The sequence below is a fragment of the Amblyomma mixtum genome, chromosome 1 (genome assembly GCF_055824585.1).
Source record: "Amblyomma mixtum isolate Tamu chromosome 1, ASM5582458v1, whole genome shotgun sequence".
Lineage (NCBI taxonomy): Eukaryota > Metazoa > Arthropoda > Arachnida > Ixodida > Ixodidae > Amblyomma > Amblyomma mixtum.
The window spans coordinates 304,202,967-304,218,938 of NC_143012.1; the positions used below are offsets into that span (position 1 = coordinate 304,202,967).

Below are 15,972 nucleotides of genomic sequence, written 5' to 3' on the forward strand. Positions count from 1 at the left end.
ATCAAGTCTGCCAGAATCGAGGCCCTCGCTAAGCAATTAAGCAAACAAGGAAGGGGAATGAGGGGCTCGTTGTAAATATGGCAGAAGCCAACAGCCACAGAAACCAAGGGGCACAGGGGATTTTTTTTTAATTAATTTATTTATTTTGTGGTGTTGATCAATTTATAATATTACTGAATATGTCATCGCTTAAAGAGTGTTTGAATGCATTCCAGCTGGATGTCATTCGACTCGACAGCCGAACTTGCGCTGCTACACAAAGTGTTTGTATGGCGTTAGGTTCACTTGACATCCGAGTCGACAGAGCTCCGCGGAGATATTCGAGGTTTTAGAATCCCTTCGAAACGCGAACACAGCCAGCACCGACCAGTAGCCGTCGCCGTCACTTCGCCCCGCCCAAAGCCGCGCCGCGTGTCTGTGGCTGACTGGATGTCCATTTCGATATCCGTTGTTCGCTTTTTTTTCTGCTGCTTGTTTAGCAAATAGTTCGCGTGCTAGCCGATTGCTGGATAATAATACACCATTGAACATTTACCGCGTGAGCTTCCCAGTTCCCCATGGAAGTGCGCCGATGAGGACTACAATGATATGCTGCAGTTGATCGTGATGGAGTCTCTGTCGGACTGGTGGGACCGTTGTGACAGCTGACGTCGTCGTTGTACACGAAAACAAGCTGAAACTTTCGAATGCACTTGGAAAGTGTCGTGCAGCATCGCTGGAGTCCGTCCAGTCTGAATATCGAACACCATTCGACTCAGATGCCATACGAACCTACCTGTGTATGGCACAGGTATTAGAAACAAAAGTGAATCATTCCCTTGTGCTCCTTGGTTTTGGTGACTGTTGGCTTTCTTTGTATGTATGTATGTATGTATGTATGTATGTATGTATGTATGTATGTATGCATGCATGCATGCATGCATGCATGCATGTATGTATGTATGTATGTATGCATGCATGTATGTATGTATGTATGTATGTATGTATGTATGTATGTAAGTGTCACGAAGGTAGGTGCCGTTGGCTTTCGCAAGGGAAAGGTTGAATAAAGTGGGCGCTTCTCAAAGGCACATTTATTGTCAACATTTCAACAGGTCTCCGGTCTTCTTCAAGACTACAGTTACCTAACTTCAGACTGACCTGTTAAAGGCTTGAGAGCTGCAGAGAAGGGCGAAAAGTAAAAAATTGCCGACGATTAAGTTACTTTAGGAGAAGGTAAGTGACGCCAACCAAGTAAAATACAGGAAAAACACGACGTTTCGGGACCGGCTCGGCCCCTTCTTCACGGTGTGACTACGGGCGAGCGCAGCTTGGCTTTTTAAGCCCCTGTGTGGAGGACCTGCGGGTCAATGGCCGCAGCCCATGGACGTAGGATGAGGGGAGAGTCCCCAGGGAACGATTAACATTCTCTCGTGTTTGCTGTATGTGCCACGACTCGAGTAGAAGCCTCCTGCGTGGGTTAGCTTCCGTTTCCAATACAATGGTGCTGTCGAAGTCAATTGGGTGGTCACACCCTTCACAGTGTTCGGCCACGGCGCTGCGTTGACGATTCATGTGACGGACGTCCGTCACATGAATCGTCAACGCAGCGCCGTGGCCGAACACTGTGAAGGGTGTGACCACCCAATTGACTTCGACAGCACCATTGTATTGGAAACGGAAGCTAACCCACGCAGGAGGCTTCTACTCGAGTCGTGGCACATACAGCAAACACGAGAGAATGTTAATCGTTCCCTGGGGACTCTCCCCTCATCCTACGTCCATGGGCTGCGGCCATTGACCCGCAGGTCCTCCACACAGGGGCTTAAAAAGCCAAGCTGCGCTCGCCCGTAGTCACACCGTGAAGAAGGGGCCGAGCCGGTCCCGAAACGTCGTGTTTTTCCTGTATTTTACTTGGTTGGCGTCACTTACCTTCTCCTAACATTAAATTTCCCAACCAGACAGACTTCTGTCGAATGTTTTCTATTAAGTTACTTCCTAAGGGGAAATTTGAGCGCAGCTCATCAGCTGCTTCAGCTTTTCGACAGATTGAGGCAAAGAATTGTATGTACAATTACAGACTACTTATTTTTCACACATATTAATTCTTCAAGAAACACTCCACTAACAGTTCTTGATTTTCATAAAGGGAGCTTTGTGGTCGGAGAAATAGATGGATATATGCTCGGCTTGCTGCTCCAATGCCTGCTTCTCAAAGACAAGGTCGTGCAAGTATTTCGCGAGGTTGTCACAGCCGTGGGAGGTGATACGAGCGAGAGGAACGGGATGTTCTCGGTGGAACAAAATCAGATCCCAGCACTCGAGGCCCGAGAGGAGCTCCGCAAGGGGCGCTACTGTCACCCCTCTTGTTCAATTTGGCTATGAAAGATCTCCCAGGTGTCCTTTCCGAACTCCCGGCTACAAACACATATTGTATGCGGATGGCATCACTACCTGGTGCAACTCGGGGAGTGACGCCGAGATCGAGGAGCGTCCTCAAGCAGCAGCGGTCACGACGGACCGGTACGCCAGAGAGAGAGACCTCCAGTGTGCGCCGGAAAAGACCGAGTTGCTCATCCTGAAGAACCCGAGGACACCCCTAGTCCAGAACATCACGGTGTATATAGACAACCACCCAGTGCAGAAACCCATGGAGGTCAAGATCTTAGGGCAGTATATCCCGCAGGGGTGACAGAACACCACCACTATGAAGAAGCTTACAATATCCACCGAGCAAATCCTCCAGATGATACACCGTATCCGAAATAAACACCACGCCATGAAGGAAAGGGACACCATCCGCTTAGTGCAAGCTTTCGTGATCTCTCGGATAATGTACGGGACGGCATCCCTTAACATCTCCAGGTCGGAAATTGAAAAGTTGGAGACATTGATCAGGAAATCCAACAAGACGGCACTGGGGCTACTGAACTCCCCGCCAACGACAAAGCTCATGGCTCTAGGAGTACATAATACACTCAAAGAGATGCGGGGAACCTCAATGGCTCTCACAACTCAATAGGCTCGCACTCACAAAACCCGACAGAGAACTGCTCGAGAAGATCCATGTAAATCTGCTTTATACGATAGACGAAAGGGAACAGGTACCACGCGATGTGAGGAGACGCATCAACGTGTACCCCATTCCGCGGAATATGCATCCCGCATACAACATCAAGAGGAGAAAAGCGATCTGCAGAAGAAATGGGACAAGCAACCTAACACCCTTTACGTGGAAGCAGCAGGACCAAAGAATGGAGTCATGACTGTTGTGGTCTCAACGCCTTCAGGATCGATGGTGAACTGCGCCTCGATGAAAACATCCAACCCCACTCACGCAGAGGACGCAGCTATTGCATTAGCTGTAGCATCTAACCCCAATGCCGTTGTGCTCACTGATTCCCAGGACGCCGGTCGCAATTTCAATAACGGATTAATTCACAGGTCAGGATTGTCATTGCTGACTAAGCATCCACCCAGCCAAGCCTCAGACATCTGCTTTCCCGGTCACCTGGCTGGAACTGCCAGGAGGAAACGAAGCCGCTGACAGGCATGCCCGAGCTGTTCTATGCCGGGCGTCTCCCCCTGACGACCACGAAGGGTGCCGCGACCTAGCAGTGTAAGCTGACAATATAGCGTCATACAGAACAGCCAGGAAGGAGTACCAAACACCATATAATTCCTTAAATACGTTAGAAGAGAACACCCTTATGAGACTATACAAACCAACACATACCCAACGCCAGCTAAGTTACACCAGTGGAACCCTACACTATACTCTCCGCAGTGCACACACTGTGGAAAGGTAGCTAACCTCTACCGCATGGCGGGGGCATGCCAAGTTAATCCCTTAGTTGACCCCATTCCAAACCCCTTAGAGGAGCATTGGGAGGCTATTCTGCTCAGCGATTATCCTGACCGTCGGCACTGACTGATGGGGAGGGCCAGCGCAGCAGCAATAACCAGTGGACTATACCAGAATAGGCGGCCCACCCACATGTTCTACAAATATTCCGCAAATAAATATGTTTTATGCGAAGCATACTACTTTAGCTACCACTTCAGCCCTTCACCGTGGTTATGCGCTTCCAAATCACGTGATACATGACGTCACACCACGTGACACGATGACGTCACGACAGTAGAGAAACGGGGGCCCACTTCGCGCCGTCGCTGTGGTTGTGCGCCTCCAAATCACGTGATACATGACGTCACACCACGTGACACGATGACGTCACGACAGTGGAGAAACGGGGGCCCACCTCGCGCCGTCGCTGTGGTTGTGCGCCTCCAAATCACGTGACACGATGATGCCACACCACGTGACACGATGACGTCACGGCAGTGGAGAAACGGGGGCCCACCTCACGCCGTCGCTGTGGTTGTGCGCCTCCAAATCCCGTGATACATGACGTCACACCACGTGACACGATGACGTCACGACAGTGGAGAAACGGGGGCCCACCTCGCGCCGTCGCTGTGGTTGTGCGCCTCCAAATCACGTGATACATGACGTCACACCACGTGACTTGATGACGTCACGACAGTGGAGAAACGGGGGCCCACCTCGCGCCGTCGCTGTGGTTGTGCGCCTCCAAATTACGCGACACGATGATGCTTCGCATTCTCCAGGCGAAGTTAAGCCTCAGCCATTTTTTTCTTTCTCTCTCCCGAATAAGTGGAAAGAAATTCCTGTTTGTATTTATATCTACATTAATGTCCCCACCACACCCTGCCACCCTGGCAGGTGGCAGTTAATGGTTGATCGCGAGAGTTCGCTCACCGTTGTCAGCGCTAACGCATGCAGCCCACATCTCTCACTCATCACCCAACGTACCTATAAACGCGATTCAGGCGATGACTGACCAAGGAGCCAGTTATGCGCACTTCCTTTCCTTAAAATTATCTGGGTAAAACGTTGTCAACGCCAATAAACACAATGAACGCCGACGGCCTATGGCTTCAGCGCCGCGTTTCTGGCGCAATGTTGTCAATGCCTGTAGCCCACATCTCTCTATCACCCCACTGACGTACCAGCGCGATTCAGGCGTCCACTAACCCGGGGAGTCACTATGGCTTCAGCGTCGCGCTTCTGGCACAATGTTGTCAATGCAACGCATGCAGCGCACGTCTTTCACTACCGCCACCCGCCACGGTGGCAACGGCCAAGCCATCGCGCCGAATGGGCAATGGCGTTCCGTGGACTACGTGGCTGCGCTGTAACTATAGCGAACTATAGCTGTAACTATAGAGTTAATGCAACCAACTCGGCTGCAATACGCCGTCACGTTCCACTCCTAAAGGCAAAGCTTGAGCGTCATTAATTAGTAATTATTTATTAATTATTGATTACTTGGTATTTAGTCATTAAGTGTGGCGTCATCCAGCGTTGACGTCACCAGTGCCACAGAGGCATTTAAAGCCATAGAGTTTCTTACTATTACCTAGAGGGAAAGCTGGCAACCCGTCTATGGGAGTTTGCATGGTGCCCCCTCGTGACCACCTCAGCCACCATGGGCGCTCAAAGCGTCATGGGGCGGTGAGCTACCGACTGCAGAACTACAACTTTTGGCCAAAAGTTAATAGAAAAATAAAGCTGTTCGTTAACTACAAATGTCTTAACATTCAATATCTTGTCTAATGATTGCAACAAACGAGCAGAAAAGCATCCAAAATAAGAGACGACTCGCTCTCCTATTGGCCAAGTATTGAACAATATAAAAACTAATATTTCGTAATTAACAGGCGCACTTTTAAAACGAGATATGTTTTTAAAAAAATTTTGTTGCTTAAATACTTTAAGAGGTTTTTTCATGGCATTTCGGAAAAGTGAAAGCTTTTATTGGCGTCGTGTGTCGTTGCGTTTTCACTACTATGGTTTTTGCACACTGCGTTCGCGCGAAAGTCGTCTGCGCACACACGAACAGCGTTTTCGAAATGAAACTTCTCAGTAGTGCCACTCCGTGTTCCCGAAAAAATAAGACTCTCTCGCAACAAGTAGCTCACCGCCCCATGATGCTTTGAGCGTCCATGGTGACTGAAGGGCAGCCCCGCCAGCTTTCCCTCTAGGTAATAGTAAGAAACTCTATGTTTAAAGCACGTTAGCTCTGGTTAGAGTAGTACGCAAAACGCTTTCGCCTCTACGCACCTTACGACAGTCGAAGTGCCTCCTGAACTTTTTTTTTCTTGTTCTTGCTTTTTTGGCGGTTCTTGTATTTCCCTGGTTCTCGCGTTCCAGTACGGATCCTTATTTTGATAATGAGACAAGGGAATCCCAAGGTACGAGCGGAGGCGTATCTCTTGGTCCAGCCAGCGTCTCCGCTTCGATGGACGCGGTTGTTGCGACGCGCGCCTTTTATTCAACTCTTTCCTCTCCTAACGTTCCTCTATCTACACGTGGAGGCGACGGTGGCTCCGCTTGAGCCAATAGTATGAAACTCTATGCTTGAGCCAGTCGGCAGGCCCGTGCAGTTTCCTTTTCATCCTTCTCTCAGTCGCAACAACAACAACAAACCAAGGTTAGTGCACGTATACGTGAAAACGTTGCATTTTCGTAAACTTCAGGACGGCAGTGTCATTCGTCATGCCATAACCCAACATTTTTATCCAGATTATTATGACAACCTACCACATTACTAAACTTTTAGGCCAGTCTCATTGCGCTGCTAACGCTTTCCTCATCGATAAAAAAACAGGGAAGTCATCCGCATGCTATCGCCGCCGATTAAGCGTCTTCCAATTTTGTAGCAGAAACGCGGCACTGAAGCAATAGGCTGCCGGCGTTCATTTTCGTGGGCGTTGAGGCTGCCGGCATTCATTGCACTCATTGGCTTTGTCAACGCCAACGCCAATGAACCCAATAAACGCCGGCAGCCTATTACTTCAGTTCCGCGTTTCTGCTAAAACGTTGTGAACGCAAACGCAATCAGCACAGTGTTGTGTCGGCGTGACCACAGCGAACGCCACGCCGGAGTACGTTGGGGCACGCCGGGACGGCGGCGTGGAGAGAGAGAGAAAGTGACACGGACCCAGACGCTGACCGACGTTGAGAGAGCCCCATTTCCCCTGAGGCGAGTAATCTGTTCTCGAAACCGAAACCACTATATAATGCGCACATCTCTTTGGTTTGGTTGGCTTTATGACTCGGGCTATGAGGGACGCCGTAGTGAAGGGCTCCGGAAATTTCTTCGACCACCTGGGGTTCTTTAACGCGCACTGGCGTCGCACAGTACACAGGCCTCTAGAATTTCGCCTTCATCGAAATTCGGCCGCCGCGGCTGTGATCTCTCACTACGGCCACGTAATAATACTCACTCTAATCATCGGTGCGTTCCTTTGATGTCGCAATGGGATTTCGGTCAGTGCTTTCACATGCAACGCGTTCCCTGCGAATTCGGTCGGAACGACGTGCCGATTTCCTTCACATTTGCATAGGCAACATGTGATTAGACGTGACAATATAGCAACACGGAATGTGTTGATGTTGTAACCACGCATACTTTAAGATGTAAGGCAATATTTTCGTATTTCTTATGTGTTCTGTAGAATAAACAGTTCTGCATTATTATAAAAAAGCACGTTCGTGCGCTGACTGATACCGCGAGACGTCACGACGATTGCAAGCCGTCTGCGGTTACGGCCCTCTCTAGCCGCAGGTCGACATAATTCGCAGCATGTGAAACGAGTCGGTGGTGAGGTCCTGCCTCGACGGGCGCTGCCATCAGGGTAGTCAAGGTCGGAGGGGGTGGGGTCAAGGTCGGAGGGGGACGGGCGCTGCCATAATCTACAGCTGGTATGACGTCACAGCGGCAGTAGCTCCACAGGTGTGCGGCGCGGCGCAACTGCAGCCGGGCTATCTGAAGGAGCGAGTTGGTCGCCCATATTCACTCCGCTAAAGGTCAAACGTAACTGCGGCCGGGTCACGCGAAGGCTTGAAATTGCGAGTAGTATTGCTTTCGCAAAATAAAAAACGCGCAGGCGTTTTTTATTTTGCTGAGGCAAGAGGCCAGGCGGTTGCCTCAAACCGCTGCTCAAACATCGCGACCGCTGTGAGATGGGTGCAGAGAAAGGCACAGTGCATGCCGTGCTCCTTTCCGCCACAATCGCACTCACTGCGTGCATTCTATCTACCCTGTCGAACCGCAGGCTGCCCCTTCGTCCCGGCTGGTCACGGACAAGGATAAGAAGGCGGACATCGGGAGGTGACTTGCCAGTCGCACCATGAAGAGCTGAAAACCACCGCAGCCTGCGGGCGGTTCGCACCTTACCGTCGTGGTTCACTTTCGTCAGCCGTCACCTCTGGCACGTGCAGGGAGCAGCGTTTGTCGAGGGAACTCGTCGACGTCTGAAACAGTGAGTTATTCGTTGGTCGTAAAACATGATCACACGAACTACCTATGTACTGTCAGAAGAGGAAGTGTAGCGTTGCCTCACGACCCATTCGTCTGTTACCAGCGGATGGGGAAGGGACGTCCTCTTAAACCTTCAAGCGACTGGCTAAAGTGGCGCCACCGAAAGAAACTTTTCCCGTACGACCGCATACCGTAATTTTTCCTGCCGATACTCCGTTTCATATCAGTGTACATATATACAGGGTGTCCCAGCTAAATGTAACCAAGTTTTTAAAAAACACGGGGTGTCCTAGCCGTGTGAAACCAAATGATGGTTGTTTAGAGTCGCGTGACCTAGTCTGCAGTATTTTTTTCGTTCTTCAAGGTTGACTAATTAGTCAAGCTTAATTAACTAACTTTTTAATTATTGACTTGAGGAACAAAGTGTCAATCGAAAAGTTGTAGATCGCTTTGAGAAACAGCTTACTGAGACATTTGCAGCAAAGTAATACTTACGTATAGTAGTTTTTTTACCGGCCTTTAACCATAACCCGCACAATAAGAAAAAGCTTCCACATGACAACTGTGCCACTTCAACGTCCCAAGACGCGCCTTAAAGAATAAAATCCATTTTTTCTGAAGTCCTCTCCTCGATGAGACTTTGGGTGCACATCGGGGCAGAGAAGTGAGCGAGCAGCTGGTCACGTGACAACTTTCTTCTAAGGCCAATAAATGAAGCTACGTAAATCGTAACTTGACAGAAATAGCACTACTAGCGGTTTTTTGAGGTGATCTAAAACTTTTGCATTGACACTTTCTTTCTGAAGTGAATAATTAAAAAGTTAGCTAATTAAACTTAACTAATTAATTTACTTTGAAGAGCGAAAAAAATACTCAAGACTAGGCCACGCGACTATGAACAACTCTGAGTTGGTTTTACTGGACTAGGACACTTCGCATTTTTTAAAAGTTTGGTTACATTTAGCTGGGACACCCTGTATATTACCGCTGTTGAACAAGTGTATATAGGCATGGACGCATTTTCATGGCAAGGCGTGTTTTCACAGCAATTATAAGTGCTCTGTTTTGCGACACTTTTGCGCACAAAGCTGCAGCTCACTTGTCGAAGCTCTCAACGCTAAATGTGTTCATTTTACCGTACTTTACGGGAAAGTTTACGTTATAGGTACCCTGCGCATCCAACGTCAGCTAGCCTACTTCGATGCTGCTTCCTTTCTGTTGTGTCCGCTCCTCTGCTCTAGTGCAGCTGGGGCAGACAATGTCACGGAGAATGTTAGGTGGGCAGAGAACGCCCACCTAACTTTCTGCCGCCTCCTGATAACGCTTGCCTTCTCTTGGAATCCAATCCGTTACCCAAGGACCAGCAGATATCCTGCCTTCGCATTACATGCCCTTCCCAAGACCATTTCTTCCTCTTGATTTTGACTACGATTTCAATAAACCGCGTTTGTTCCCTCACCCACTCTGTCCGGTTGCGGTCTCTTAACGTTGCACCTATCGTTTTTCCTTCCATGCCTCGCTGGGTTGTCCTTAATTAAAGGTGCACTGAAGAGGAATCTGAACTGGTCTTTTTGCCGCGGGAACTCGATCTTCTTCAGTGCACCTTAAAGATTAACCCTTTTCGTTAGCGCATAGCAGCGGTGGCTCAGTGGTTACGGCGCTCGACTGCTGGCCCGAAAGACGCGGGTTCGATCCCGGCCGCGGCGGCTCAATTTCGATGAAGGCCAAATTCTAAAATCCCGTGTGCTGTGCGATGTCAGTGCACGTTAAAGAACACCAGGTGGTCGAAATTTCCGGAGGCCTTCACTACGGCGTCCCTCATAGCCTGAGTCGCTTTCGGATTTTAAACCCGAATAAACCAAATAAACCAAACCTTTTCGTTAGCCTCCACATTTCTATACTGTAGGTGAGTGCCGGTAAGATACAGCTGTTATATATATTTCTCTCGAGGAATATTGGTAAACTGCCATTCATGATCTGAGAGAGCCTGCCACATGCGCTCTGTCCCATTGTTTTTCTTCTAGTTATTTCCCTCTCATGAACCGGATTAGCGGTCACTACCTGCTCAAAGTACACGTATTCGCTTACCACTTCCAGCACCTCGCTACCAATTGTGAACTACTGCTCTCTTGCGAGACTGTTGAACATTACTTTGGTCAGACTGTTGAACATTACTTTGGTCTTTTGCACGTTAATTTGAGGACCCACCGTTCTTTTCTGCCTGTCTAACCCATTGATCTTTGCAGCTCATCTCCTGAGTGACTCAGCAAGGCAATGTCATTAGCGAATCGCAGATTACTTAGGTGTTCTCCATTAACTCTTACCCCCAAATTGTTCCAATCCAGGCCTCAGAACACCTCCTGTAGTTAGGCGGTGATTGGCATTGGCCAGATCATGTCTCCCTGCCCGACACCTTCCTTATTGTAATTTTATTGCCGAGTTTATGACGTCATATAGTAGCTGTACGTTGTAGATATCTACCAGTGTTTTCACGTAAGGCTCTTCTGCACCCTGATTCCGCAATGCCTGCATGACTGCTGAGGTTTCTAATGAGTCGAATGCTTTCTCGTAATCAATGAACGCTGTGTACAGGGGCTGGTTATACTCTGCGCATTTGTCTATCACCTGATTGATGGTGCGAATATTGTCTATTGTCGAGCATCCTTTACGAAAACCTGCCTGATCATTTGGCTGATCGAAGTCTAAGGTTGTCTTGATTCTGTTAGCGATTACCTTAGTAAATTCTTTGTAGGCAATAGACAATAAGGTGATCGGTCTGTAATTTTTCAAGTCCTAGATGTCTCCTTTCTTATGAATGAAGATAACATTAGCGTTCTTTCAAGCTTCTGGTACCCTCATGGCCATAAAGCATTGCATATACAGGCTGGATAGTTTTTCTACCACAATCCCCCCACAGTCCTTCAAAAGATCTGCTGTTACTTGATCTTCACCAGCTGCTCCTCACCATTTTGCATTGCTCCTAAGGCTTTCCTTACTTGCTCATTCGTTGCTGGCGGGAAGTGGCGGGTGCTCATTAACGTTCCGATTACATTCGCTACTGTATAGCGAACTGAGAACTTACTGCACACCATCTGTCTCGGCAGATGGTGAGCGCTAGCCTGCTTGGGCTAGACGATGTCTGAACTGCTGAGAAGTGCGGGAACTTTCGCTGCGCAGGGAATATGACCGTTCGCATGCACGGCATGAAGTGTCCTTAAGCCTAGTGATCTGAGTCCACCGAATTCACTCCGAGGCGACGATATTCTGCAGGCAATGTTCTTTAATTTAATCGCGTGACACTTCGCGAATGTTAGTGAAGGCGTGTGTTGCTCGTTGAAAGTGGCACTAAATTATAGCCCATGTAGTAAGGAAACTGGGGCGAGCGGTGAACGCAGATCTGAACCATGGGAGCGAAATAGGTAATCTCGGGTAACTTTCGAGCAGAAATCAGCAGATCCCTCTAAAACAAGGCCCTTCAACCAATGACGTCGATACGGCCGTGGCGTCGCGTCCAAGGAGGATATATAAAACTTGCAAATTCTATATATCCTCCTTGGTCGCGTCCAACCAACCTGCGCGTGGTATCGGGCATCTGCTATGTATAGGTGCTAGGCGGGTGGCTGCTACATCTTGGCAATATCGTAGTCGTTGCCTGAAGGGCCTCTCTGGTGGGGATTTACTGCTTGGTTGCTGATTTGTCGTACTATAAGAATACGAGCTTCGTTCGGAGTGTGATCATCAGGTTCTCCCATGTAATGAGATTAGCAGCCTGATATTATCAGTCAAAGAGCAAAGTGTTTAATACTTTAGAGCACGTACTCTCCTCCCCACGTTCTCCGCGGAGGACAATGGACAAGCTTGAGGACAGCACAGCGAGCTATGGAAAGTAAAATGATAGCGACAACTGTAAAAACAGGAAAACGTGAGAGCAGTTTAGTTAATAACATCACAGCTGAAATCAAGAAGAGGAAATGGACATTGGCAGTGCTTGTGATGCACAGAAGAGATAACTGATGATGCCTTAGGGTGGTGAAGTGGGCTCCCATGAGAAGGTAACTGTAGCCAGGAGTGGCAGAGAGTCGGGGCCTCTTGAGGTTAGGAAGTTTGCATGGGTGAGGTGATCGTAGCTGGCCCATGCCATGGTTGAGTGAAGCCCAGTGGGTGAGGGTTTTATCCTCCAGAGGGCTTAGTTCAGCTGGCGATCACGACGCGTGTATAGCTCAGGAGAAGGCAACACATACTCAGGAACATGAATTTGGGAGGTGCGAGGCGCAGAATCCATCGGGCATTAAGAATACGTCTGCAAACTGTACTATTTTCCCAAGTTAAAATTTAGAACAATTGTGAGACATTCCAGCGGCTAAAGAAGACACGCATGAAGGTAGACGAAACAGGACAACGCTGGTCTTCAACTTTTTTAGCCGTTGGAATGTCTCACAATTGTACTAGCAACCAACTAGCCCAGCTTTCACCGGTTAATTAAAATTTAGAGGCGGAAATGGGAAAACACATAGAGATACGCAGTCGGCTCTCCTTTTGTTGATGTTTCTCAGCTTCTTGTTAATTTGTTCGAACAACTAAAGTCCTGAGTTCTGGAGTCCCTCCTTTATTAAATAATGCAATGTAAAACCGTGGAATAACAACGAAATATTGCTGATTATCATATTGATGCTTACACCTACCTCCCCTTCCAAAAAATAAAAACGTTGCACGTTCCTGTAGAACACGTTGACAGAAATTCTGATCCGAACCCCCGCCATCCTTTCTTGCAGCCGACGATGGCTCCGAAAGACTGGCATCTGCAGCAGCATGCGACCTACGTGAGTGGTCTGTGCCTGGAGCTGTTCTCGTCCCCCTACAAAGCGTACGCCAGGCTGCAGGAGCTGAAGACCGTTCTGTCCGAGCGCGGAGCCAACCTGAAAGCGCAGTGTGTTGGAGGCAGCGCGCAGAGCTGCGAACTGCCGCGTCAGCTGCCACAGTGGAACAGGGTGTTGGGACACATAGGCGTGCAGCTCAGAGAACGGAACAATCGTGGCGAGCTCGCCTTGGTCTGCTCCAAAGATATCAACGGTTTTCATGCCGAATGCCGCCTCACACGCCCAGTGCTACTCTTCCATTGGCTGCTGACGAATCATCACTGCGTCACTGCGCTCCGGATAGAAAGATGGGGAGTCTTTGATTGCCACGTGTACACACCTATTTTCTACGACGCCTTGGCTAAGTGCACTGCCCTTAGAAACCTGCAGTTTTGCGTGGAATTCCAGATGACGACTTACAAGCAGCTGCTGGATGCGCTGCACTGCCTGCCAAACCTCGAGGAGATCGCCTTGAAAGATTTCGACGTCGGCCAAGAATACAAGAACGTGACCACCCTAGCTCACGTAATCAGCACAAAAGGCAAGCTGAATCGGCTCGCTATCGAGTACTTAGGTGTTAGGCCATATATGCAACGTGATCCGCCAGTCATGCGGTGCATCACGGCAGCGCTGTGGAGGAACACGACCATCAGCGACCTTTGCATAGACGTTTGCTGGATGAAAGCACATGACTGCCGTATTTTCTCGCAGTTTATCAAAGAAAGCGGCTCGCTGAAGTCGTTACGCCTGTTCTGTTGGATCGAAACACCCACCTTTAACGTAGCCGAGGTCGCAGGAGCGGTGAAGGATTCGAAGACGCTGGTTAGTTTAGAGCTGAATGATTTTCTCATCGACATCAGTGGGGCTTGGGCACTGGCGAGGTCCCTGTCCAGTGCCAAGAAACTGCAGCAGCTGGAGCTCATCTCCTGCGAACTGGCCTTCACAGAGCCGAACAGTGAGCAGAGCACAGGATTCGAAACTGAAAGCGACTCATATAGCGTCGTTCGCAGGCTCATGCAGCCCTTTGTCCACATGGTGCGCAATGTGAAGTCACTGCGGAGGCTCAGATTCCCTTTATCTCTCCGTACACCGGAGGACCAGCGGGTGTTGTTCCATACATTGGCGAATGAAGACTCTGTCGAAGATGTGCACTTGGAGCACCGGATGAATTTATACGTGTTCGACTCATATCGCGTCGTCAGTGAGCCAGGAACTGGCGTCCAAGTAATAATCGATTGCCTTTATAGAGGTGACCCGCAGATGGACAGGATAACAGAGTGGGCCCAAGTTGTAAGCATTGTCCTGCTGGTATGCCGAGCAGCGCGCTCGGTTGGCCGCTTTGAGCAGCTGCACACATTCCACAGCCTGTCAACCCTGACGGTGGAAGTTCGTGCCTCTATTGCTGCCGAAGAAGCAGAAATTCTCGCTGAATTCCTGAGGATCACCAAGTCACTGAGCACGGTCACATTGAGCTTCGAAGCGAAACGCAAGGAGTCAATGGTTCTGCTCGACGGACTTTCGCTCAACACCAGCATCACGGCTCTCATCATTGAGGGCTGGTGTATGAGTAGGCTAGCCGGAAGCCTCCTCGCAGACGTCGTCTGCTCGAGTAAGAAGTTACGGGCGCTTACGTACAACTTGCAACGCGGGAATCCATCACGAGCGTTCTTCTCTACGCTCGCCAAGTCCATCCGGAACAACATCACCCTCCTTTCGGTGGCGACGAAAGAGTTGACTGTTCCAGACAGACAGCTAGACTGTATTAACGAAGTCCTCACCCGCAACGGCCAGCTGCTGGTCCGCACCGCACGATTCGTATGCGGCCGCGCCTTCGACAAAACTGGTGCGGAGGCACTCGAGTTAATCGGCTCGAACCCCATGCTCGTCGAAAAAGTTCAAGAAATGGCACCAATAAATAAAACAGAAGCTGAGGACATGATCAGAAAGAGCATTGGTGATCTGGACGAGATGGAGGGCTTCATGAGAGCTGCCGGTGTTGTCCGGCAAAGCGTCGTCTGCAAAGAAAGCCCCGACGGCCGGCCCGGCCTAGATGCACTTCCGTGGCTTTGCTGGTTGCACCTGCGCCGATATTTGCGCCTGGTGGACATTGTAGACCGGCCTGATGTGCGGCAGAGAGCCAGTTAACACGGAAGCAGCAGCATTGACTAGTAGTTTTTGTGTTTGAAACCCACTGAGGCTGTCGCCTTTTATAAACTGGTTATTCTTATGTTGTAGTTTTTTTCCTATAGCTCCTCTGTACGCTTTGTATCAGCGGCTCTCAGAATAGTCGCGTGCAATGGTTCACGCCTCACTGATCCTTTATTTGGTGTTTTGTCTAGATTTTGTTCCTGTGTTGTGGAACTGCTATGATGGTAATCTTTGTTTCCATCTTCGTGCTTGCCGCATTTATTCTATTCTTGGGACACATTACCATCGCAGATCGTTATGATTTTCTCCTAATAAATGCGCATTCCATTCCGTGCTTTGTTTTTTATTTGTAATCAAGCATCTTTCCTTCCACTGCACATACACAGGAAAAAGTATAACGTGCGCACATACCCAACAGTTCTGGTAACAAGCCTTTTTCAGCGGCAAACCGTTTAGGAACGCAATTTTTTCCATATAAGGAAAAATTTCGCATTTTTTTTATCTATTTACGTTTTCGCTACCATCAGAAGCGTTCCCTAAAGGTTTTCTATGGCAGTCTTAACTGTTCGATGCGATCGATGAAAACACTCTAAAAGAGAGATTTCGCGACATATCAGAAGCACGGAGCATTACCTTCA

At 49.0% G+C, this 15,972-nt stretch overlaps 2 protein-coding genes across 6 annotated transcripts in view; one reads left to right on the top strand and one right to left on the bottom strand.

Annotated features, from left to right (window-relative positions):
* Nucleotides 1-6,328, bottom strand: part of LOC149372257 (diuretic hormone class 2-like) — a 221,422-nt gene extending 215,094 nt beyond the window's left edge. For both annotated transcript variants that reach the window (XM_089566684.1, XM_089566683.1), the window contains exon 1: nucleotides 6,128-6,328. The gene's annotated coding sequence lies outside the window, so the exon portion shown is untranslated. The remainder of the gene's footprint in view (nucleotides 1-6,127) is intronic.
* Nucleotides 6,032-15,668, top strand: LOC149372261 (uncharacterized). Of its 4 annotated transcripts, none has more exons than XM_089566673.1 (4): nucleotides 6,032-6,048; nucleotides 6,936-7,049; nucleotides 8,125-8,331; nucleotides 13,103-15,668. In XM_089566673.1, exon 4 carries the CDS (start codon nucleotides 13,109-13,111, stop codon nucleotides 15,329-15,331), a length of 2,223 nt encoding a protein of 740 aa, XP_089422799.1. In that variant the 5' UTR covers nucleotides 6,032-6,048; nucleotides 6,936-7,049; nucleotides 8,125-8,331; nucleotides 13,103-13,108; the 3' UTR covers nucleotides 15,332-15,668. The 4 variants fall into 4 exon arrangements, with proteins under 4 accessions (XP_089422799.1, XP_089422798.1, XP_089422800.1 ...); XM_089566672.1 differs by lacking the exon at nucleotides 6,032-6,048 and adding an exon at nucleotides 6,174-6,497; XM_089566674.1 differs by lacking the exons at nucleotides 6,032-6,048; nucleotides 6,936-7,049 and adding an exon at nucleotides 6,174-6,497.
* The last annotated feature ends 304 nt before the right edge of the window (nucleotides 15,669-15,972 follow it).

Bases quoted from the DNA above. Each gene is read 5' to 3' on its own strand.
- LOC149372261 (XM_089566673.1), top strand. From the start codon at position 13,109: ATGGCTCCGAAAGACTGGCATCTGCAGCAGCATGCGACCTACGTGAGT.